The sequence below is a fragment of the Hypanus sabinus genome, chromosome X2 (genome assembly GCF_030144855.1).
Source record: "Hypanus sabinus isolate sHypSab1 chromosome X2, sHypSab1.hap1, whole genome shotgun sequence".
Taxonomy (NCBI): Eukaryota; Metazoa; Chordata; class Chondrichthyes; order Myliobatiformes; family Dasyatidae; genus Hypanus; species Hypanus sabinus.
In genome coordinates this window covers 38,377,058-38,403,772 of record NC_082739.1, presented here as the reverse complement: position 1 = coordinate 38,403,772, position 26,715 = coordinate 38,377,058, and the positions used below count along the sequence as shown (strand labels likewise).

Below are 26,715 nucleotides of genomic sequence, written 5' to 3'. Positions count from 1 at the left end.
ACAGGCTGGGGTCAAGGCTGGAGCGAGGGGCAGACTAGGAACCATACATCAACATGGATCTGGGACTTATCCTCTGACAAGCCGGGACTCATCTTTAACAGGACACTGACAGGAGACGGGACAGTACACAGACATAGAGCTGGGACTAATCCTCCAACAAGCCGGGACTCATCTTTAACTCCACACCAAGGTGGGGCAGGACCATCCGTCGGGTAATGGCAGAACAGCCTGACCTACCCAACAGAGGCGAGGACAAGGAAAGACAGATCCCCCACAGGGCAACAGCAGAACAGCCAGGCTTACCCCACGGGGGCAAGGACAGGAAGAGACAAATGCCAAGGAACGACAGACAGTTTCACCTCTGCATCGGGGTAGCTCCGAGTAGCCATTACAGCCAACAGCCTTGGCTGACTACGGAAGCAACCGGATCCCTACCTAACTCAGAGTGGCTGACGGCCACCCAGTTGGCCCGGGAAACAGCTGAATCCATACCGCAATGACCACTCCAACTACTATCAGCAAGGCTCCCAGAAGCCATGGTTCTCCAACACAGCCCCAAGGATGACAAGAGTCCATTCTAGCCTTCCACCAACCATCTGTGCCTCGACTCGACTCGACTCGACTCTAGTTAAGTCCAACCGCAGCAAGGGACTGCCGGAAAACCTGGATTCTGGAGTCCGCGGACCAGACCACTGACTTGGGACTGAACCACCACACTACCTGTATGTCCATGGAATGTGGGGGATGGAGGGGGGGGGGGGAACCATGCATTCAGAGAGAGAATATGAAAACTCTATACAATCTGCACCAGAGGTTAGGATTGAGCCAGGACACTGAAGCTGTGAGACAGCAGCACTACCTGCTGAATGGTGATGCTACCCTGATATCAGTGAAGGTGGTAATAAAATACTACATGATGCCCAGGCACTCTTGGATCCATCTCATTCTGTTGTGAGGTAGTGTTGGAGATTTATTCCACAGAATTCTTTTCCACATGAAGTGAAAGCCAACATAAAAGCCAAAGAAAGGACATATAATAGAGCAAAATTAGTGGGAAGTTAGAGGATTGGGAAGCATTTAAAACACCAACAGAAGGCAACTAAAAAATCATGGAGAAGGTAAAGATGGGATATGAAAATAAGCTAGCTAATAATATTAAAGAGGATATGAAACATTTCTTCTGATATATAAAGTGTAAAAGAGAGGCAAGTGTGGATATCAGACCACTGAAAACGATGCTGGAGAGGTAGTAATGGGGGCAACGAAATGGTGGATCAGTCTTCACTGTGCAAGACGTTAGCAGCAAGGTGGAAGTTCCAGGTGTCATGAAGTGTGTGATATTATCATAACCAGAGAGAGAAGGTTCTTGGGAAACTGAAAGGTCTGAAGGCAGATAAGTCACCTGGACCAGATGGTGTACACCCCAGGGTTCTAAAAGAAGTGACTGACAAGATTGTGGAGGTATTAATAATGATCTTCCAAGAATCACTGGACTCTGGAATGGTTCTGAAAGACTGGAAAATTACAAATGCCTCTCCACTTTTCAAGAAGGGAGAGAGGCAGAAGAAAGGAAATTATAGGCTAGTTAGTCTGACCTCAGTGGTTGGGAAGATGTTGGAATAGATTATTAAAAATGAAGTTTCAGGGTATTTGGACCTCACATGATAAAATAGGCCATAGCCAGCATGGTTTCCTCAAGGGAAACTCATGCCTGACAAATCTGTTGGAATTCTTTGAAGAAATCACAAACAGTATAGACAAAGGAGAACTGGTGGATGTTGTGTACTTGGATTTTCAGAAGGCCTTTGACAAGGTGCCACATATGAGACTGCTAAACAAGCTATGAGCCTGTGGTATTACAATAAAGATTGTAGCATGGATAAAGCAGTGACCGGTTGTCAGGAGTCGAAGAGTGGGAATGAAGGGAACCTTTTCTGTTTGGCTGCCGGAGACTAGTGGTGTTCTGCAGATGTCTGTTTTGGGACCAATACTTTTTATATTATATGTCAATGATTTGGATGATGGGATTGATGGCTTTGTTGAAAAGTTTGCAGATGATATGAAGATAGGTAGAGGGGCAGGTAGTTTTGAGGAAGAAGAGAGGCTACAGAAGGACTTAGACAGATTAGGAGAATGGGCAAAAAAGTGGCAGATGGAATACAGTGTCAGGAAGTGTTTGGTAGAAGAAATGAAAGGGCTGATTATTTTTTGAATGGAGAGAAAATACAAAAATCTGAGGAAAAAGAGATTTGATAGCCTTTGTGCAGAATTCCCTGAAGGTTAATTTGCAGACTGAGTCTGTGGTGAGGAAGGCAAATCCAATGTTAGGATTCATTTCAAGAGGACTAGAATATAAAAGCAAGGATGTAATGTTGAGACTTTATAAAGCACTGGTGAGGCCTCACTTGGAGATTGTGAGCAGTTTTGGGCCCCTTATCTTAGAAAGGATGTGCTGAAACTGGAGAAGGTTCAAAGGAGGTTCACAAAAATGATTCCAGGATTGAATAGCATGTCATATGAAGAGCATTTGATGGCTCTGGACCTGTATTCACTAGAATTCAGAAGAATGAGGAGTGATCTCATTGAAACCTATTGAATGGTGAAATAACTTGATAAAATGGATATGGAGAGGATGGTGGGAGTGTCTGAGACCAGAGGCCACAGCCTTAGAATAGAGGGGCATCCTTTTAGAACGGAGATGAGGAAGCATTTCTTTAACCAGAGAGTGGTGAATCTGTGGAATTCTTTGCCAAGTCTTTATGTATATTTATGGCATAGAGTTTGATAGATTCTTGATTGGTCAGAGCATGAAGGGAGAAGGAGAGAAAGCAGGAGATTGGGGCTGAGAGGAAAATTGGATCAGGCATGATGAAACATTCTCTCCACATCCACTCTATCAAGGCCTTTCACTATTCACTAGTTTTCAATGAGGTCACCCCTCACTCTTCTGAACTCTAGTGAATACAGGCCCAGAGCCATCAAACGCTCTTCATATGACAAGCCAATCAATCCTGGAATCATTTTTGTGAACCTTCTTTGAACCATCTCCATTTTCAGCAGATCCTTTCTAAGTTAAGGGGCCCAAAACTGCTCACAAATTGCCTAATTCTGCTCCTATACCTTAAGGTCTTATTCTTTTTATAAAAACCCATCTTCACAACAGGAGTTTGGCCCTTGTCTCTTTCTTGACCATTTGTGATACTGTAGATATTTGTGAAGTCTATTTGAAAGATTTTGTACATTACAGTTGCAGCATCAACACAAGTTGATGTTGTAACATCCTCACCATGGCTGAAATAACTACACACCCATCCACACTATCCTCTGTGGGATCAGCACCGTAGTTGAATGTAGCCGAATCCCTCCGTCATTTAGGACAAGAAGGGCATTGAAAACTATAAGAGAAACTAAATGCTACGAGCTGCCTCTCCTCCCACTTTCCTAATCCCATGTTTTTCCTACCCACTTTCACAAATATAGTGCACTTTCTTATTCTTTCAGGACAGGAAGTCCAAAGGAAAGCAGCCATTAAAAAAAAATCTTTATTTTTCCCAACAAATTTTCAAATAGCTTAAATCTGTAATTTTTTGTTTATAACTTGGCCATAAATAGGTGCATGCAGTATAAAGGGGTGCATTTCTTTTAATAGAACGCCTGATGAGATTTTTTTCTTTTGAAATGAAATGATGTCTGTGACATTGCCACATTACCAAATGCTGTATCAAATATTGGGATAGGATTGCATTACAGCACTGCATTACATTCTTGTAGCACTGTGCAAATCATATTCTGTAACATTATTATGTCACAACACCATATCATATCCCTTGAGATTATTGTATCCTCATGCCATATTACATTAGATAGTGTTATTTTAAGTCACAGCACTGTATCATATTTTGTGACATTGTTATATCACTGATTCATACCCGAGCACTGTTATAAAACAGAAAGTTATCAATTTCTGGAGCTGCTACATCACTGATCATGTCTGTGGCACTGTTTTGCCTTTAAGGCAAGTTTCAGGCTCCAAGCATGCTATGACAAACTATGCAACATTGTTACATTACATCACTGTACATACTTCATTCTTGGATATTGAACATTGCTGACCATTATCTCACATTCAGTGACATTTTTATGTCCCTATCATGATTACATACAGTAGTTGCATTGTTTCCCCAATGTTAACATAAGAATATATCATATTCTATGACATTGATGCATAACAATTCCATATGATATTTTTCTCTACATCCATCTTTCATCACTGAACCTTCTGTCTCATTCTATGACATAAGAGCTTATTTGAGGGGTGATTGATAAGTTCATGCCTAAGGTAGAAGGAGTCAATTTAAAAAATCCTAGCACATTTATTTTTCAACAAAGTTCCTTCCTACATGTACACACTTAGTCCAGCGGTCATGGAGCATACAGATCCCTTCTTTGTAGAAGTGGTCCACAGCTGGGCTGATTGATAAGTTTGTGGCATAAGGTAGAAGGAGATGAGTTATTAACTTCAAACTTTCTGCATTATCACTCTAAGAGTTGAACTGCACGAGCATTTAACCAGAGTGTCTTGGACCTCCAGGTGGTCCATGGCAGAGTTGATTGATAAGTTTGTGGCCCAAGGTAGAAGGAGATGAGTTATACACCTCTCATTACATGCACATGCAGTTCAACTCTTTGAGTGAAAATGCAGAAAGTTTGAAGTTAATAATTCATCTCCTTCTTAGGCCACAAACTTATCAATCACCCCATGCTGTGGACCATTTCTGGAGGTCCAAGATGCCGACTTCTACAAAGAAGGCATCTGTATGCTCCACGACCACTGGACTAAGTGTGTAAATGTAGGAAAAATAAATGTGCTAGCTTTCTAAAATTGACTTCTACCTTAGGCCACGAACTTATCAATCACCCTCGTAGAATAGCAACAGAATTATTCCACTCTGCACCTCAAACCTGCTGAATTGTTCAATAAGATCAAGGCTGATCTGAACTTGGCCTCAGCTCCTCTTTGCTGGCTGTTCCCCATAATCTATAACTCCCTGATGTGCCATCTGTCATCTATCATATCTTCTGTAACTTCTCTGGGGCTAGGTAACTCCAAAGACCTTCAGAAAGAAAAAAAATCATCCATATCTCCATCTTAAATGGGCAAATTATTCTGAAGTTATGCCCCCTAGCCAGTTTACCCTCTTAGTATCTATCCTGTATACTAATCTAATATAATCATATGTTCAAATCAGATCATCTCTTATTCTTCTAAACTTCAATAAGCCAGTCCTTACACCCCAAGAATAAACCAAGTGGATTTTCTTTGTACTGCCTCTAACATAAATGTATCTCACCATGATTAAGGAGATTGGAACTGCATACAGCACTTCCAGAATATACCCTGAATGTGACACGATGGAGTGGTGTGATATAACACTGTTACTATATGTGATATATTGCTGTGAAATAAGGTCACAGAATGTAATACAAAGCCCAGAGATATGACAAAGTCATGGAATGTAATACAACACTATGTCACATTTTGTGATTTTATTATATTACTTAACATTGTATCATTTTCTCTGATATAATTATATGATAGTGTTGTATTACATTCTGTGGCCTTATTTCAATATTTCATATTGATGATATTGTTTCATTGCTCTGTGACATTATCACATCAGAATGCAGTATCACTGATGTTATTTATGCAGTTTATAATATCGCTTTACATTATATGACCTTGTACACTTTACAAATTCTGATAATACATTATTTCACTGACACCTACGTCAAATTCTGTGTTACATCACCAACAATAGTATTACCTTCTCTGAAGGGTTTATCGCATTACTGTTTCATGTGTTGTATTTATATTCAATAATATTTTTATATACAATAGAAATTAATCACATTTTGTGATATTGGTAGATCAGAATAATATCACTTTCTGTGATTGGTAATGGCACTCTATCACATTCCCTGAGATTGTTATTATCACATTCAGTGACATTAATTTATTGCATTCTGTGACACTCGTAATAGAACTCTGTCACATTCTGTGAGGTTGTTATATCACAGCCCTGCATCACATTCAGTTGGGTTGCTTTATCACAGCAGTGACTTCTATTCTCAAGGAAGAACACAGATCCAATTCTGGCCATATAGAAGGTTGTGGCAGTGTCTGCCATTTGTAAAGTCATCACCTGGGTTCTCTTCAACACCTCTATTCAGTGCCAAAAGTGCTACTCCCTCAACTACAGTGTGGACTCTAGATCTAAACATACTACAGGCATGATGCTCATCATTTGACAATTTTCACTATACATGGCTTTTCTTTTGGATCACGTAACTCCATTAGTCAAGAAAGACTGCTGAGCATCCTTCTCAAAGCTGGTGTCCTATTCTAGCCCAATATCCCAAGCACTGAGGTGCCAATTACACACAGTTGGCTCCAATGGACAGGCTACAAATGGTGCATGCCCAAAGCAAGGCTTCATAAATACTCCACTCTGAGCTCCACCATGACAAGTAATTACACAGTGGATGGAGAAAATAATTCAAGTATGTTCTAAAGTGTTCTTGAAAAAGCATAACATCCTCACAAACTTAAAGCAATTTCCTCCTGTGGGCATCACACGATAAGGGACATGTCAAGTGGGAAAAAGGGTCCATTCATTAGGACCACACAGAAGCCCAAAGTAAATGGCAGAAGAAATGCATCTACCTTCCATTCTCCCAGCTTTAGCCCTTTAAGCACCTCATACCCCATGTAATAGAGTTTACAGGTCACACTGTGCCACTTCTGAACCTTTTAAAATTTGGTGGAACAAGTCATTCTTGACCCTCAGTGACTGTTGAAGAAGGAGAGAACCACATTCTCTGACCTTGTTATATCACTGAGAACTCCATCTCATTCAGGGACATTATTTTAGGTGTCTACAGGCATTTAGCCCATGTGACTTAATTTGACTTTATTGAGATTGTTGTCCTTTTGTGTTCTAACTCCATTTCCCTGCTCCATACACGTATCCCTTAATACATTTGAGTGTCAAATCTATTAATTACATTTATGATTAACAATTGACATCATTAGGTCCATTTTCACATGCTATTTCACCTCCTTTGATGATGTATCACATTCCATAAATTTCATAGTTAGAAAATTGTACAGCATAGAAATGGCCATTTTCTGCCTACCTTGTTCATGCCTACCATGCACCGGGGAAAAAACTTACCCTTTTGATTTCCTTGGAATTTCTCCCTTCTCTCAATAAACCTGTGCCCTCCTGTTCTGGATACCCGTAGAAAAAAGATTCTGACTGTCAGTACCTCCAGTTGAACTTCATCTTTTTGTGTATTTGCTTCCTAGCCGTCAGTCTGTGGTTTTGTATTGCCATGTGCTGTTTGTTTTCATGCTCCTGCTCTACTCTGGCCCCTGTATCACTGAGTACTCCGTCTCTCACCTGTTTCTCATTATTACCTGTGTTGCTGCCACCCGAGTCTCATTGTGCTCCACCTATCATCTGTCTCTCTGTTTATTGCTCAGTGTATTTCAGTCATGTGTTTTCACCTGTTTGTTGCCAGATTGTGCCAGTGAATTTTCCTGAGCCTTTCCAGTATTCATGTCTGTACTCTGTCCATCTGAATATCAACTCTGCCTGTTTCCCAATTCTGGTTTTTGGATTTCTCTGGATGTTTTGATCTCTGCCTGAAGCTTGATACCCCTCTGGATTTGCTACTCAGCAAGTATCTCAGTGCGTGCAGTAATTGGTCTGTGATTGGGTCCCTGCTCCAGTGTCCTGACATCTGACTATGTATCCTAATTATGCTACTTATATAAATCTCAACCTCAGCCTCTGACATTTGACAGAGAATAAACCCACCCTATGCAGTCTCTCCTAATAACTACAGCCCTCCATTCTAGGCATATTCTGGTGAATCTCTTATGCACTGTCTCTATGGCTACCACATCCTTCTTGTAGTGTGGTGACCAGAACTGTACGGAATGTATTCCCTATCTCAAATTTCAATAATAATATATTAGGCCATAGTAGGGTACAATTATTGAGCACATTTGAATGTCTAACTGCATCTGAAATTGGATGTAAGTTGATTGGTATTAAGTTCTTTAGTGGGTGTGTTTTAGCTCTTAGCAGAAGTCGCTCACTGCTGCTGAGTGGCAGTTCTCTACAGTCACTGCCTAGTTGAGTGCTCAGTTGTCAATCTAGGCTGTGAGTGACAGCATGTCACTCAAGTGAAAACATTACCCTGAAACATTCAACCGGCCAAACAGCATCTGTGGAGAGAAAGAAATCACATTAATGTCTCAGGTTGGTTTCTTGTATATAGATATAAAATTAAAATGCTGTACATATTTCACAAGCAGACAGCATCTGTGAAGAGAGAAACAGATTTAATGTTTCGGGTCAACGACCTTTCATCAGATTAAATTAATTCTGCTCAAAGTTCCTCTTGTGGGAGAATCTAAAAGTAGAAGGGTGCCCCATTTAAGACAAATGAGACCTTTATTTCACTCAGGTTCCTGTGACTTTGGAATTCTCTTCCTCGAAGGAAGCGGGATCTTTCAATAGGTAAATTGATTATTGATATGAAAGGGGGGTTAAAGGTTACGGAGGAGATGGGAATGCGAAGAACAATTCAACCACTATCTTATTAAATTGTGGAGCAGGCTCGAGGGTAGGGGTGTGGTTTGTCCCTGGTTCCTAATCCTTTTGATACGAATCATCTTCCTCTCCAGGGATGCTGCTTTTATTCAGATTTACAGTGTTTGGTTTGTGCGGAATGTTACTGGCAAGGAAGAGCCCAATCTAACCTCGCGGGAAACCAGTAGGGGTCGCCGGGCGGTGGCCGTGAGCAGCGCTGTTGACTGATTCTCCGTTCATTCCCAGAATGTCTCACATCAGCTCCTGCCGCCCGGGCTGAGGAACCCATGGACCTCCTGGTCCGCTCAGAGACTGTGCCAGCCCTGCCGTGTTTTCCCAGTGCTCTTCCACTGACACTTGTGGAATAAGTTTTTTTACACACACTGGGCCGATCACACATTGGGAACACGAGCACCGCTGCCGAGCAGAGATCCCGGGGCGAGTGTGCTGCTTAATGTGGAAGGATCGTTTGCAGATTAATTGGGTATCCTGGTGCCGGCTTGAAGAGGGGGTGGGGTGGAAAGAGGAGCGGGCAGAAGGTGCCGAGTGCTGGGCGGTGGAGAGAGGCGGGCTGGAGTGAGTGACGGAATCAACTGAAGTTGGAATAAGTTAACAAGAGTCAACTCAGCGTGGACGGGAGAGCTGAAAGGGAATGAATGAATGAATGAATGAAAAGGTTCTGGACACACTGAGGAGAGAAGCAGGAGGATCGGGGACGCCGCCGAGATCTATGCGAGCGACACCGCCAGGGCTGCCGAACGCTCGTTGCCAGCTTCAGCCGGAGTTTGTGTGGTCGCCTCACCCCTTCTTTGCTCTCGCTGTAGGATCGAATCCAGAGAAGGGCTGTTTGAAGGAAACCTGTACTGCAGTTTTTATTTGGGTCGCATTGTAGGATTTGGGACAGGCTGTTTGAGGAATCCGCGATGCCGAGGTTTCCCGGGACACTGCACTTTCTCTTGGCATTCATCATCTGCTCAGCTTCGGGTAAGGAGAATGTAAACGTGCATTATGGACTTTTGTAGAGACTGCGGATTACAAGTGGGATGGAAAAATCAGTTAAAACAACCTTTCTGTGGATTTGTCATTTTCCAATCTCCATTCAATCCCGGTCTCTCATATATTTAGAGCCAGTGATCTATGCAACAATGCAACCAGTTTATGTGCGCACTCCTCGTCCTATACCTGAATTCCAGCAGAGGCGAGGTGGACAAACAGTAATGATAAAGGGCCTATTACGGGAAAATGTTTTATTGTGTTGCCGTTCTGACGTTCCCAGTTGCATGATGCGAGTGGGTAAGGGGTGTTGGATTCGTGGCAGACATCAAAAAGTTGGTCAATGTGTAATACAGATGTGTGCGGTTTTGTGAGCTGCTTTCAAACCAACTGCCTGGTTGTAGGATAAACTTTGCTGCAACAACGGCGGTGTGTGTATGTGTGTCTGTGTGTATTGGAAGGGTGGGGACGATTTTGGTTAATTTAACTGACCCTCGTTTGCTCTCACACGCGCAACGTTCAAATAGAATCTGGCTTCAGTAAAAATCAGCGCAGCAAGACACGCTTTAAATCTTCCATGTCCCCTCGCCTCGTCCGCGAGCACTGGGAGGTGACAGGCAGCACAAGGAAAACGGGAGTTAAATCTTGGGTGGGTGGGTAAAAATCGCCTTTCGTGTAATTTAGTAATCCCGATAGTTTGTACGGTGAAGCGAGAAGTAAATTAAACGCACTGCCACAGAACAGGTCGCAGAAACATTTCTGATGGCAGTGTGTTCGTTCTGCCCATAGGTACCGTGGCGTTGCCCAATAGTTATAGCGGAGTGTCGGACCCCGACAGAGTGTGTTTAGCTTGAGGATAACGGAGGACTGTGAATGAGGCAGACCCAGTGCAGAAGCACGTGGTGAAAGTGGACAAACATTTCAAATTAAAGCGAGAAGTGTGTGTCGGCGTGGGTAACAGAGACTCCTCTCCAAACAGCAATCACAAAGGGTGCCACCGGGTAATCAACTTGAGATCATTTGACTACCAAGAATTGATGAGAGGCAGCAACGCCCAAATCCGTAGTTCACACACTGGTTAAAACACTAACCCCGGAGCAATGTTGTCGTTTCTTGCTGGCGCAGTTTATCTAAGTTAGTTTGTCGAGAGTCCAGCGTTTCGGTGGTCACACCTGTGTGGATTATTCCTCATTGTTGACTTTCTCTGTGACAACAGGGGATAAACTGCAGTATAGCCCGTCTCTCCCCGCTGTGATGTAGGTAGTCCCGCTATTTCTCTGCCTGTTCGGCAATACTAAGCCACGCAGATGCGGGGTGTTTCTGTAGAGGATGCGGTACTCATTTAGAGGTTTATCTCTGTGTTTGACTGCTTCGGGTTTGTATGTTAAGAAACTCGGGGGATTTTGCATCAGGCTCCAGCAGACATGCGGATTTTAGTTTTATCCCCACCCAGAATTGGAGCTGGGCGGCTTGCCTGTGGCTCCGGAGCCCTGACACACACTGCACGATCTCAGCCGATAGCGGAACTTCAGTTCGAGTTTGCAATAACGGATACAAATCGTGCACTTAATGTGAAATCCAGGACTTTGTGGTCCCACGATGAATTTGCACCGCCTCAATTTTTCTGCGCAGTGTTTATGAAGGCTTTGTTTTAAACTCCTGATTAATGCGTCCTCCTCAGTTTGGCCAATATTTGTTTCCTTATTTACATTAAAGTGTTGTGTTGTTTATTTGTCCTACAGCTTAGTGAGTGGATCTGCAGGGGAACGTTAATGGTATTGGGCATTAACTCTTGTGAATTAAGCATAGTGATTAGCGCTGTATTAAAAACAGGAAGGAGCATTAAGGTTTTAGCAAACTAATTATTTCACTCAAAGTAGGATTACAAACGTGGAACGAAAATTGAGCATCACTCGCGTTGTCAAACTCTTACACACTCCACCAGCATATTGATGTTTTGGCTAAACTATTCCTCACTCTTATTATCAAGCTGTCAATTATAACGCTCTGTCTTATACCTTCATTAGCGGCCCCTTAGTGGAACATTCACTGTTCCACCCCACATCATTATAAGGTGCTCTGTTACAATATTGCATCGCTTGCACGTCCTATTGTCATGAACAGGCTCTTGGTATTAACAGTCATGTAACACCCATCGCCATTACCAGCCTGTCTGTTAGAACACTGGACCCTCATTGTAGGGCCCTGTTATATAAGTGCGTCACTGTGGTGGTTCACACCACTGGCCAAACCCAATTATATCTAGCGGGGCGCTAAATTCCTCTCCCCCCCCCCCCCCGCTAAATCCTCGGCACAAAGAGCTGTTGCCGAATTTGGGAGTGGAAAGAGATGGAATCCTTGGTAGCAGAGATAATTGTTTTTTTTAAATGAGCCTCGCCCCGGTAATTTCACAAGTGTAGGCCTGTGCAGCAAGCTTGGGGTTCAGTGCAATAACTGATCGTGGGACCTCCCTCTCATTCGCCGTGCTGTTCTGACCTTGGGTGACGGTATCCAACCAGCTGCTTACCTGTTTGCGTTTGCGGGCCCACTTCTCGGTCTCAGCACTGGCCAAATGACAGTGAATCGCCAAATTGCGCACAGCACCATCCCACAATGAGAGGCGCGACTTGCGGCGAAGTGTCGGCTGGTGAAGCGATTTCAATCGGGGCAAGAAGAATTTGCGCAAGGGCACAGTTCTGCACGGGACGATACTCAAAATGAAACAAAGCCCTACAGATGCTGGAAATCTGGGTTAGTCCTTAATGTGTCCACAAAAGATGATCTTGCAACGAAATCCTGTCATGTTTGGTGTGTGTGTGTGTAAAAAAAATAAAATTTGAAGTATATCAGAATTTTAATGAGCTTTCTGTCACATACCCAACTTCCTGTTCTGTCATTTATAATGTATGGATGGTATGAAACAGACTCTGCAATTTTGCAAAGTTTGTCGGCTGAATACCCAGCGCTATATTTAAGCTGGAATGCTCACAAAAACCCAAGAAACCAGGAGCAGGAGTAGGCTACCAGGCCCCTTAAGCTGACCCCACCATTCATTTTGATCATAGCTGATCTACACTGGCCTCAACTCTTCTTTCATACTGTCCCCATAACCCTCCATAAGACATTGGAGCAGAATTAAGCCATTTAGCCTATCAAGACTTCACTAGGTCTGATCATGGCTGATTTATGTGCCCTTTCAATCCCATTCTCTTCAATTTTTCCATAACCTTTGACATCCTTACGACTTAATTATCTATCAACCTCTGCCTTAACTATACCCAATGGTTTGGCCTCCACAGCAGACTGTGGCAATGAATTCCACAGATTCGCCACGTTCTGGCCAAAGAAATTCATCGTCCTCTCTGTTTGAAAGGGGCATCCTTCTATTCTGAGGCTGTGTTCTCTGGTCCTAGATACTCCCATTATTGGAAACGTTCTCTGCATGCTCACCCTGTCTGGGCCTTACAATATTCAGCAGGTTTCAATGAGATCCCGGGCCAGTCTTGTAAACTCCACCAGTACAGGCCGAGCCATCAAATGTTCCTAATATATTAACCCTTTCATTCCCAGGATCATTTTTGTAAAACTCCCCGATCCATCTCCAATGCCTTTCTTAGGTATGGGGTCCAAAACTGTTCACAATACTCCAAATTTGACCTGACCAATGCCTTATAAAGCTTTCTTGCTTGTATATTTTAGTCCTCTCAAAATGAAATTGATTTCCTAACTATTCTCATTTCCCTGCACTTTCGAAAACTTATCTACCCCGCCCCCACCTTAGATACTTCAAATGATCCATTCTCCCCAATCCTGTGGGGTAGACAATTTCAGAGGTTCACCACCTTCTGAGAGAAGAAACTTCTATGCACTTTCACTGCAAATGGCAGCTCTCTCACTCCTCTATGCACACCAACATTGTGATATTCCCAGCCTGACATAGTGCCACTGGTCCTTGAACACACACCAGGCTGCCATTATTGGAGTATGGAGCAGCACACAAGATGTTAGAGGAACTCAGTGGGTCAGGCAGCATCTATGGAGGGAAATGGATAGTCAATACTTTGGGTTGAAATCCTTCTTCTAGGTCCCGACCTAAGCCATTGACTGTCCATCTCATCCACAGATACTGCCTAACCTGCTGAGTAGTTCCTGTATTTTATTTGTTGTTCCCGTCCTTTTGATTTGCACTATACATTATATTTTACAATGCTTAAGAGCAGGCTTACCTTCCCTTATAGACAGTATCCCAGAGATGGCCTGCTTCAGGTTAACTGTGGTATGAATCAAACACTTGCCTATGCCATATGAACTGTGCATATGCCCTTCAAATTACTGGAAATTAAACAGCTTAGTCTTGTTGCTAAGAGGCAGTATAGATCAGCCTATCAATTCCCCTATTTCTCCTTTTATCCCCAGTCCATTGTTCCAGACGAGATCCATAAGCTGACCTTTAATTCCACATTTCAGGCTACATATGCCCTTGTCTCCCAGACTCAAAAACTTCTATAGTTGTACCGTGGAGAGCATTCTGACAGGCTGCATCACTGTCCGGTATGGAGGGGCAACTGCACAGGACTGAAAGAAGCTGCAGAGGGTTGTGAATCTAGTCAGCTCCATCTTGGGCACTAGCCTACAAAGTACCCAGGACATCTTTAGGGAGCGGTGTCTCAGAAAGGCAGTGTCCATTATTAAGGACCTCCAGCACCCAGGGCATGCCCTTTTCTCATTGTTTCCATCAGGCAGGAGGTACAGAAGCCTGAAGACACACACTCAGCGATTCAGGAACAGCTTCTTCCCCTCTGCCATCTGATTCCTAAATGGACATTGAATCTTTGGACACTACCTCACTATTTTTAATATACAGTGCTTCTGTTTTTACATATTTAAAAAATTATTCAAAGTGTAATTGCTTTACTTGTTTATTATTACTATTATTTTTATTTTATTATTTTTTTCTCTCTGCTAGATTACGTATTGCATTGAACTGCTGCTGAGTTAACAAATTTCACATCATATGCTGGTAGTAATAAATCTGATTCTGATATATATCCATTTTAATTCCACTTCCCATTCCCATTCCGACATGTCTGTCCATGGCCTCCTCTACTGTCACGGTGAGGCCACACTCAGGTTGGAGGAGCAGCACTTTATATTCCGTCTGGGTAGCCTCCAATCTGAGCTGCAATCAGGCCATCGATTTCTTGAATTTCCGGAAATGCTCTCTTCCCCCCCCCCCCCCAACCATTCCCCATCCCCTTTTCCCTCTCTGACCTTATCCTTGCCTGCCCATCGTCTCCCTCTGTTGCTCTTCTCCCTTTTTCTTTCTTCCCTCTTTTTCTTTCTTCCCTGGCCCTCTGTCCTCTCCTATTAGATTCCCCTTTCTCCAGCCTTGTATCTCTTTCACCAATCAACTTCACAGCTCTCTACTTCTACCCTCCCCCTCCCAGTTTCACTTATCACCTTGTGTTTTCCTCTCACCTCCCCCCACCTTTTAAATCTACTCCTCATCTTTCTTCCTTCAGTTCTGCTGAAGGGTCTTGGCCCATAAATGTCAACTGTACTTTTTTCCATAGATCCTGCCTGGCCTGCAGAGTTCCTCCGGCATTTTGTATGTGTTGCGTGCCCTTGTTGACTGCCTAGTTTGTCCTTATGTTTTATTAAGTTGTATGCCTGTTTGGAAAATATTGACAATCAATATAGAAAATGTCAAAAAACATCAGTCGTTGTTAGGGAGCAGCTGATATCTTCTGACACCTTAGCTGAAAAAAATAGGGACCCAGCAAACTCTGTGATACTTTATGTCAAAGTGGTTGTCATTGAATAGTGTCAATAATTGAGAAGGTTTGGGTGGAAAGCTGAGAGTGGGGGAGCTGGTACAATGAGAGGGGTGGGGGTTAGGAGGTGAGGAGCTATGAGAGGGTGAAGAGGCAGAGCTCAGAGGTAATGGGAGGGTGCTCAAAGAATTTTAATTCTCTCCATAAATTAAGCAGACTGATTCTTGGCACTGAGTCTTGGCAGCTGTTCTGTGCCTTGTCAAGGTTGGTACAGCCTGAATTTGCTCTTTTTTTCCAGTCAGATTTAATTTCAAAGCTTCATACAACCCCCTTGCCTTAGGTGGTTTGACATGACTCTTGATTGGCCTGGCTTGTTTTCCCAGTCCAGCTGTGAAGCACCTTAGAGGTCTCGAGGAAAGCAAGTCAGCGGAGAATCAGAGTGGATTTCATATTCAATTAGGCTGGATTCACTCAGCACCTGACAAAGTACCCAGCCATCCTGTCCCACCGGGCACTCTCTGCCCCAGGAGCCTGCTATCAGTCACCTCAGAACTCATAGAATGGAGTGGAAGCAAGTCACTCCCCATCCTGAAAAACTGTCTAAGAAGGGGAGGGATTAACTCAACTTCCTGCTCCCTGGGCTGATATGGAATGTTGGAAAGGTGTAGCAGGGAAGCAGAAGTGGCCCAGTGTGGTTGCGAATAGCTTTACAATATGGTATAAATGTTCTTTCAGGCTGGGTGTGATGGCATCAACAAGGTTTTCACTTGCAAGTTAAATACAAAGAGAATAAAGATTAACACAGTCTTTGTACATTCAGGTCAAACTGATGAGATGAAAAAGTCATCTCTGTCCACTAAGGATTTTAATGTGTGCTGACTCAACTCAGTTCTGGCTTCATATTTAATATAACTTGGTACTGCTTTTTAGTTTAGCTTAGAGCATTTAGAGTGGGAAATGGAGATACCATACAGATAAATTGGTTTGTTGTTGTCTAATGTAGCACAGTACAATGACAAAATATCTTGCATATAGTTCATAAATTCAATTCATTACACAGTACATTGACGTGGTACAAGAGTGCAGGAAAACAATAAGATGGAAGACAACTGTATAATGAGGTAGATAGTGAAGTCAATAGTCCATTTTATTGTATGAGGGAACTGTTCAAAAGTCTTACAACAGAAGCTGTCCTTGAGCCTGGTGGTGTGTCCCTTCAGACATTCGTTAACCAGTATTTGGTCCATAGCCTTCTATACCATGGCAATTCAAGCGCTTGTCTGAAAACATTAAATACTCCACCACTCGCTTGAGCAGTGTCTTGCAGATTCAGACTACCCTCTGGGAGTAAAACTTCTACCTCAGGTAATCTTTAAACCCCTTCCCCCGTACCTTAAGCCTATGATGCTCTTGTAACATACACGCACACAAGATGCTGGATACTCAGCAGGTTAGGCAGCATCTATGGAGGGGAATAAACAGTCGGCGTTGGGCCGAGACCATTCATCAGGTCTGGAAAGGAAGGGGGAAGAAGCCAGAATAAGAAGACGGGGTAAGGGGGAGGCGTACAGGTAATAGGTGAGACCAGGTGAAGAGGGCAGTGTGTGGAGTGGCTGTTGTAAATTGTCCCTGCTGTAGTAGGACAGTGGGTGAACCAGGGTGGATGAGTGGACAGGTAGGACATTCATCATTAATGACCCCCACCATCCAGGTCATGACCTCTTCTCATTGCAACCATCAGGAAGTAGCCTGAAGACACACACTCCATTCTAAAGCTGTCAGATTTTTGAATGGTCCACGAACCTATTAACACCACCTCCCAGTTTTGCTATCTTTTTGCACAATTATTTTATTTCATATTGTAGCTTAGAGTAATTTTTTAATGCTTCACAATGTACTGCTGCTGCAAAACAACAAATTCATGACATAGATAATAGATCTGATTCTGACATGGAAGTGAGCAAGAATGCAAGTCTTCTCGAGCTTATGAACCTGGACATATGTACAGCTTGTACATGCAAAGAAGCATTTGGGAGACCAGTGGGATGGATTTGCTAGTGACTGTGGCTGACTGACCTGCTGAGTGCTTCTAACACTTAGTGGGTGTTGCTTGGAATTTCCAGCACCTGTAGAATTTCTTATGTTTATCTTTATTATCATTGGGGTCAACCTTGGCTTCATGAGTAATTAAGCAAACTCAGACGCCTCTGCCTCTCAAGATATTGAATTTGTGGACATGTCATGAGCTCGGCTTAGTGCAAAGCAAGATTAAGACTGGTATTGAAAGTGTGTTTACACACAACTGGAGCAAGTTCTTAGTCATAGAGTCACATAGCACAGAAATGAACCCTTTGGCATGGCATTTGGCGGCAATCTTATGCAGACCCCATTTTATTCTCTCCATTTTCTGCTCAACTCCCTCACAGATTCTACTATTCACATACAAGCTAGGAGCAATTTATAGTGGCCGATTAACTTACTATTCTTCAGGTCTCTGGGATGTGGGGCCATAGCTTAGAGTCCAGAGGATATATTCTTGGTTACAGGGAGAACACACAAACTCCAGATGGACAGCAGGACATCAGGATTGAACCTGGATTGATGGAGTTGTGAAGCAGGATTGTGCCTGTGTCACTGTGTGCCACCTACTCCGCCCCATCATCTCCTTCCTCAGCTCTAGGCAGAGTGGATTCAGTTAAAGATAAATTTCTATTCAGAAGGACAGAAGATCTTTCTTCATTAAAACCCGTCATAAACTTAATTGAGTAATTAAACAGCGTACAATGAAACAGTACATTTTTTTGCATGACCACTCAATGTCATAAGGTGATTTATTAAAAAACGTAATTATTTGGATTAAACTTGTTCTGCAGTCTTGCAAAAGAGAAGCTGTTCTGTAATGTACAGAAGGGAAGAAAATTTGTGAAGCATTAACTATTGGATTAGTTGCTAAGTGTAATGGCTAGTCAGGGCCAACAATGTATCGAAGTTTCCTGGTTGACTCTGACCTGTGCTCCTTTTTAACCAACTGAGGTGCTACATTTCCCCCAGCACTTCTGGCCTAGGAAGGCACAAGCTTATCTGTAAATCCTTCAATTTATAACTGTCGGCTAATCCCACAAGATGTATATGGTAACTGAGAAAACGTTGGCTTACCTTTAACACCACCTTGTTATAGAGTCATGGAGCACATCCACCAAATTGTCTATGCGGACCAAAATGGCTATCTATGCTAATCCCATTTGCTCACGTTCAGCCCATAACCTTCTACATCTTTCCAATCCATGTTCCTGTCCAAATCTCATTTAAATGTTGTTTTGTACCTGCTTTGGCAGCTTATTCTATATGTGCAACATGTACTGTGTCAACAAGTTTCCCCTCGGGTTCCTATTAAATCTTTCCCCTCTCCCCTTGCAATCTATTCCCTCAAATTCTTTATTCCCCAACTTCGGGGGAGAAAACTACACACTCACCCCATCTAGATCCCTCATGATTTTATATACCTCTGTAAAATCACACCTCAGTTCTCTACACTCCAAGGAGTAAAGTACCATCCTGCCCATCCTCTCCCTATAACTCTATCCTTTCAGTCCTGGCAACATCCTTGTGAATACTTTCTGCACTCTTTCAGGCCTAATGGCACCTCTTCTGTAGCAGGGTGACCAAAACCAAACACAATACTCCAAGTGCAGCCTTGCCAACATCTTATACAACTGCAACATAACATCCTGACTCTACACACAATGCCCTGGCTGATGAAGGCCAGCATGCCAAAAGCCATCTTTATCACACTATCTACCTGTAACACCATTTTCAGAGAACTACACACTAGTAATTCTATATCCCTATGTACTACATCACTCCTAGCACCCTTCTGTTCATGCAAGAGGCTTATCCTAGTTTGACTTCCCAAAATGCAAATACTGAATTAAACTGCATTTGCCATTCCTTAGTACACTTGCCCAATTGATCAAGATTCCTCTGTAATTCTGGATTAACTTCCTCATTTTTTAAATTGGTAGCACCAATTTTAGTGTCATCTGTTGATATGACTTTTGAAGGCCATGGAAGCATAATCATCCCAGTCCCCATTCCTGTTTTCCATAAAGACATAAACACAGGAAGCTGATAGAGTTGAGCCCACGGAGGAGCTGAGGCATGATTTGGAATGCTGGAGCAGAAAGGAAGGGCTATATGGGTGTATTTTTTTCTTTTATGATTTATGAACTCTGGTAAACATAACTGATTTTACTGTTCAAAATGACTGGAGAATAACATTTGGGCTGGATTTAAAACTAAAAATAACACTGATCTTGTGTGTTCTCTCCTTGGTGGAGTTGGGGTCTGGTAGACTACTGATTCTTTTTGACATTCTGCCTCCCTTGTCTGTACAGGGAAATCCCTGAACTCGGGCTTAATTCATAATTGTCAAATCCCATTTGAAATGAAGACTTCCAACGTGCCTTTCATGTTGCTGGCCTGGCCCCCTACCAGGCTAGTATGCCACCAGTGGAATCGAATCTGTTTCAGCTCAGCCACAATTAAAAAAAAGCTGAGGCAAACAAGTCATCCTGGTGACAATTGGCCAGTCCCGAGGAAGGAGACAATGAAGAGGGGCCTGTGTTTTCTCAGCAATGGATAAACTCCTCATGGACACTGCCTCTCTCTTTGTTTTTATGTGTGGAGGTCAGGGATTCCCACTCGCTGCCTCTGTTGTAAAGCTGAACACTGCAACCTCCAGAGAGGGATATTTGCAATTGAATTCCCATGTCTTTCTGTAATGGGTAGGCAAGGGGGAAGGGAGAAAGAATGACCATAAAAACCAAAGGGGTATTATTCAATGTTCTTCCATGAGAAAAGGAATTGGGATCAAGACTGATTAGCGTCTTAGGTGTTCTTTGACTGAAGAACTATAGCAACAGGCATGGGCAGAAGCAGAATGTGAAAGGTCCATGGACAGGGTGAAGATTACTGTGCCAAACAAATTGAAATTTACATGGGACTGTGCCTGGGTCGAGTAATAAGTAAACCAGCCTTATTGTTGAAGGCTGTTGTGTTTTATTGCAGTCCTTTTCAAAACAGTGCCCCATAATTCTTCTTTTATTCTGATTTGTACTCTACTTACAACTTAATGGGACATTTGTTTGGGACTGGTCTGAAGTCTGCTGTAAAATAAAGAGTGGCCCGCTGATTTTTGAAATTGAATAATTTACTTTGAGTGTTTGTGTTCGAGATGCAGACTGATTTTCCAAGGGTGGCAACCGTGATTTGCAGATGACCCGTTTTAAAACCGCGTAACTACAAAATGTCATGATCTCTCTTCTTTTTTCTCAGTAGGATTTATTTGTTGATGCAGTTGGACTTTAAAGGGAAACTCACCAGTTGCAAAGTCTTGCTTGTTAGGGCTTGTGGCAATATTTTCTTGGAAGATGAGAGCCTGTTTACCCACAGTTTTCCCAGCACGTTCCCTCAGGGCTGAGAGCATGCGTTGGGAAAATGTTACGTCTTGAGCACTAATACAAGAAGGGTACTTCCACAGCGTTCCGCAGCCTATAAAAAAAACCTGGTCAAATACAAACGCACACTGGGGTATGTCGATCCCTGCTTAGCATGAATAAGCTTTCCAGCAGTGGTGTGCTGCTTGGCAAAGTGATGTTTTCTGGCTTCAATTGCAAATGCGCACTTGAAGATAGTATCAGAATCAGGTTTATTATCACCGGCAAATGGCGTGAAATTTGTTCACTTAGCAGCAGCAGTTCAATGCAATATATGATAATATAGAAAAGACTGGAAATTACAGTATACACACACACACACACACACACACACACACACACACACACACACACACACACACACACACAAGTAGATTAATTAAATAAGTAGTGCAAAAACAGAAATAAAAAAGGAGTTAGGTTATGTTCATGGTTTCAATGTCCATTCAAAAATTCGAATGGCAGAGGGGAAGAAGCTGTTCCTGAATTGCTAAGTGTGTGCCTTCAGGCTTCTGTACCTCCTTCCTGATGGTAACAGTGAGAAGAGGGTATGTCCTGGGTGGTGAGGGTCCTCAATGATGGATGTCGCCTTTTTGAGGCACTGCTCCTTGAAGATGTCTTGGATGTTGCGGAGGCTAATTCCCATGATGGAGCTGACAAATTTTACAACTCTCTACAGGTTGTTGCAACAACACCACTTAGCTAGCTGGTATACCTCACTCCTGTACGCCCTCTCGTCACTGTCTGAGATTCTGCCTTAGTGGACTTATTAGTCCACTTGGAATTTTCTCTTTTTATTCTTACTGGGGTTGTATTAACTTGTTTCCCTACTGTTTAATAGTACATGGACACTGTCATTTACCATTGTTCACAAGTTGGGAGGGGGGGGGGGGGGGATCCTGCAGAGAAGATGCAGAAAGGATCCTGCAGATCCTTGAAGAAGGACAGTCCAGAACACCTGACATTTTTCTATGCCTTTACTAAACAGGACATTATTTTGCCCTGAACACAAAAGATTCTGCAGATGCTGGAAATCCATTTTGCCCTGTATATTTCACAGCACTTTATCTAATTAGTTAGGGAGAGGCACTTTGCCAAGTCAAAATGAACATAATAATGCTACATGTTTGAATTATCTGAGCCTGGCTGATGCCCTACAGCATCTCTCCTTCCTGGGCTTATAATAATTTTAGGTTTAGTTAAGAAAGACTTTTGAGAAAAAGGCTTCATTTCATATTGGGACATTTCCAGATCCCTTTCTTTTCAAATGGAATCACATCCAAACCCCACCACTACAGGCGTTAAAACTAGCTTTATTTTTCTTTTACTCAGAAAGCTGTTACATAAATAATATGCGTTTAGAGAACTCCTCACAGACTCTAAACCTTTCTTAAATTATAAAAAACAGCTAGAGATGGCCCAGTTGATTTTGGCAACTCATTTGCGTTGAACCATTCGGGATGATTTTTAGGGGTTGGTTAGATGTGGTAACGGGAGGGGTTGGGTTCTAGACAGTATGGTTAAAATTTCACCACTTCCTTCTGTACAGATGAACTCACATACATTGGGCCAGATATTACAATCCTGTCTGCAAGAATGCATTGACTAGACAGCTGATGGCAGTGATTTCCTTATTATTACAGTAGCCTATTGACTGCATTCAAATGAGGGTACACACATTGCTTGGTTACATTTCAGTTTTGTGAAATAGACTTGGAATTTGCTGACTGATTATTCAGAAAGAGGCTTTCAGGAGATTTACTTTTATGTGAATTACTTGCATTATTTCTGGCGTTTTTCTTGCATTATTTCTGTATTTTGGACCCTACACCTTTGTCAGTTTCTTCAACATGAGGATAAGTGTTCGGCAATACGTCTGCAGTCTTTCTCTGCCCCCCCCCCCCCAACCCAAAAACCCCTTGAAAAAGCGATCTTAATGGGGGAGTCCAAAGTTTGTGCCCAAGCGTCAGCAGGTAATCATAAAGAAATATTTTTTATCCCGAATGCAGAATTTCCTTCCATGAGGAGTAGTTTGGGTAAATGGCAGAGACATATTTAATGGAACGTAATGGAAATGCTGAAAGCTTAGGTGAGGAGGCATGTTGGACTCACTAATGTGGAACATAAACCTGCTGGGAAGGGTGGCCTGTTTCTGATTTGTAACTGTTCTTTAATTCTGTGTCCTTGGGCAGCTGCTGATTCATTCTGGGCTACAGTTTCTCAATAGACAATAGACAGTAGGTGCAGGAGTAGGCCATTTGGCCCTTCTAGCCAGCACCGCCATTCACTGTGATCATGGCTGATCATACACAATCAGTACCCCGTTCCTGCCCTCTCCCCGTATCCCTTGACCCTGCTATCTATAAGAGCTCTATCTAACCCTCTCTTGAATGCATCCAGAGACTTGGCCTCCACTGCCTTCTGGGGCAGAGCATTCCACATATCCACCACTCTCTGGGTGAAAAAGTTTTTCCGCATCTCTGTTCTAAATGGCCTACCCCTTATTCTTAAACTGTGGCCTCTAGTTCTGGACTCACCCATCAGCGGGAACATGCTTCCTGCCTCCAGCGTGTCCAATCCCTTAATAATCTTATATGTTTCAATCAGATCCCCTCTCATCTTTCTAAATTCCAGTGTGTACAAGCCCAGTCGCTCCAATCTTTCAACATATGACAGTCCTGCCATTCCGGGAATTAACCTTGTGAACCTACGCTGCACTCCCTCAATAGCAAGAATGTCCTTCCTCAAATTTGGAGACCAAAACTGCACACGATACTCCAGGTGTGGTCTCACCAGGGCCCTGTACAGCTGCAGAAGGACCTCTTTACTCCTATACTCAATTCCTCTTGATATAAAGGCCAGCATGTCATGAGCTTTCTTCACTGCCTGCTGTACCTGCATGTTGGCTTTCATTGACTGATGTACAAGAACACCTAGATCTCATTGTACTTACCCTTTTCCTAACTTGCCTCCATTTAGATAGTAATCTGCCTTCCTGTTCTTGCCACCAAAGTGGATAACCTCACATTTATCCACATTAAACTGCATCTGCCATACATTTGCCTACTCACCCAACCTGTCCAAGTCAACCTGCATTCTCATAACATCCTCCTGACATTTCACAATGCCACCCAGCTTGGTGTCATCAGCAAGTTTGCTAATGTTACTTTTAATCCCTTCATCTAAATCATTAATGTATATTGTAAACAGCTGCAGTCCCAGCACCGAACCTTGCGGTACCCCACTGGTCACAGCCTGCCATTCCAAAAGGGACCCGTTAATTGCTACTCTTTGTTTCCTGTCAGCCAGCCAATTTTCAATCCATGTCAGTACTCTGCCCCCAATACCATGTGCCCCAGTTTTGTCCACTATCTCCTATGTGGGACTTTATTAAAAGCTTTCTGGAAGTCCAGGTACACTACATCCACTGGCTCTCCCTTGTCCATTTTCATAGTTACATCCTCAAAAAACCAGAAGATTAGTCAAGCATGATTTTCCCTTCATTAATCCATGCTGACTTGGACTGATCCTTCTACTGCTATCCAAATGTGTTGTAATTTCCTCTTTTATAATTGACTCCAGCATCTTTCCCACCACTGACGTCAGGCTAACCGGTCTATAATTCCCTGTTTTTTCTCTCCCTCCTTTCTTGAAAAGTGGGACAACATTAGCCACCCTCCAATCAGCAGGAACTGTTCCTGAATCTATAGAACATTGGAAAATGATTACCAATGCGTCCATGATTTCCAGAGCCACCTCTTTAAGTACCCTGGGATGCAGATGATCAGGTCCCGGGGACTTATCAGCCTTCAGACTCAACAGTCTATCCAACACCGTTTCTTGCCTAATATAAATTTCCTTCAGTTCATCCTTTACCCTAGTACCTTTGGCCACTATTACATCTGGGAGATTGTTTGTGTCTTCCCTAGTGAAGACAGATCCAAAGTACCTGTTCAACTTGTCTGCCATTTCCTTGTTCCCCATAATAAATTCACTCGTTTCTGTCTTCAATGGCCCAATTTTGGTCTTAACTATTTTTTTTGCTATTCACATACCTAAAGAAGCTTTTACTATCCTCCTTTATATTCTTGGCTAGTTTACCTTTGTACCTCATTTTTTCTTGGCGTATTGCCTTTTTTGTTATCTTCTGTTGCTCTTTAAAAGCTTCCCAGTCCTCTGGTTTCCCGCTCATCTTTGCTATGTTATATTTCTTCTCCTTTATTTTTATACTGCCCTTTACTTCCCTTGTCAGCCACAGGATCTTAGGATCTTTCTTCCTCTTTGGAATGAACCAATCCTGTACCTTCTGCATTATTCCCAGAAATACCTGCCATTGTTGTTCCACTGTCTTCCCTGCTAGGGTATTGTTCCATTGAACTTTGGCCAGCTCCTCCCTCATAGCTCCATAGTTCCCTTTGTTCAACTGTAGTACTGACACATCCGATTTTCCCTTCTCCTTCTCAAGTTGTAGGTTAAAACATATCATATTATGGTCACTACCTCCTAGTGGTTCCTTTACCTCGAGGTCCCTGATCAAATCCGGTTCATTGCACAACACTAAATCTAGAATTGCCTTCTCCCTGGTAGGCTCCAGTACAAGCTGTTCTAAGAATCCATCTCGGAGGCACTCCACAAACTCCCTTCCTTGGGGTCCAGTACCATTCTGATTCTCTCAGTCTACCTGCATGTTGAAATCCCCCATGACAACTGTATCATTACCTTTGCGACATGCCAATTTTAACTCTTCATTCAACTTACACCCTACATCCAGACTGCTGTTTGGGGGCCTGTAGATAACTCCCGTTAGGGTCTTTCTGCCCTTAGAATTTCTCAGTTCTATCCATACTGACTCTACATCCCTTGATTCTATGTCCCCCCTCGCAAGGAAGGGACTGAATATCATTCCTCACCAACAGAGCCACCCCACCCCCTCTGCCAGTCAGTCTGTCCTTTCGATAAGATGTATATTCTTGAATATTCATTTCCCAGGCCCTGCACATTTCCAGCACATTTCAAGTGCTGATAATATTCAGCTTCCTGTAAACGCATTCAAATTCCTTGCTTGGCACGTGAACCTAGAAAACCAGTTTTATGAAGCATTCAACTATCACTGCACATCACTCTGTTTTCCACACAAATTGTGTAAGCTCCAGATCAAATTTTACCTCTTTCCTATTTCCAAGCTATTTGGAGCCAATTTGGTATGCAGATAGTAACCAACCAGTAGTGGGATAGAATCTGCAAAAATTGTATAACCCTATATTGCACTGGCTAGAGCCTTAACTAAGAGGAAAAAAAAGAATGCATTTATGTATGACCATATTACGTTACCTGAACTCTCAAGATTCTCCACAATTGATGAATTAATTTATAAATTCAGTTAATTTTGTTATGTAGGAATTTATTGGAACTGATTTGTTTCCTGTAACGTCAATTAAAATGATGATTTCATCAGTTTTTCCTGATGTCTAAGGGACCAGGACAATGGGAGGTTCTCGGTTCCCATAAGGCCTAGGCAACAAGTATACTATTTTATGTGAAAGCAATACTTCTGGCAATATAGATCATTACCTCATCCTCAAATCTTAGAGTGGTCCTTGAACTCACAAACATATGTCTCAGAGCTTCTCAGAAAGTCAAGCTAGTAAGCATCCATTTTGTAGGGTGGTGATAGCCTGGAGTGCCTTTAGCTTAGAAGGCAGTTAGATAAAGAGACTTGGCTTCATTTGAACCTTATTCACTCTCCCTTTTACCTCCCCAAATATTTTGTCTTTGGCTGGTTACCTTACA

General features: G+C 42.8%; 1 protein-coding gene across 2 annotated transcripts in view; it reads left to right on the top strand.

Moving 5' to 3' along the window:
• Positions 1-8,883: 8,883 nt before the first annotated feature.
• robo3 (roundabout, axon guidance receptor, homolog 3 (Drosophila)) overlaps positions 8,884-26,715 on the top strand; it is a 315,506-nt gene continuing 297,674 nt past the window's right edge. For both annotated transcript variants that reach the window (XM_059957275.1, XM_059957274.1), the window contains exon 1: positions 8,884-9,647. In XM_059957275.1, coding sequence (XP_059813258.1) covers positions 9,587-9,647 — 61 coding nt within the window. In that variant the 5' untranslated portion in view covers positions 8,884-9,586. The remainder of the gene's footprint in view (positions 9,648-26,715) is intronic.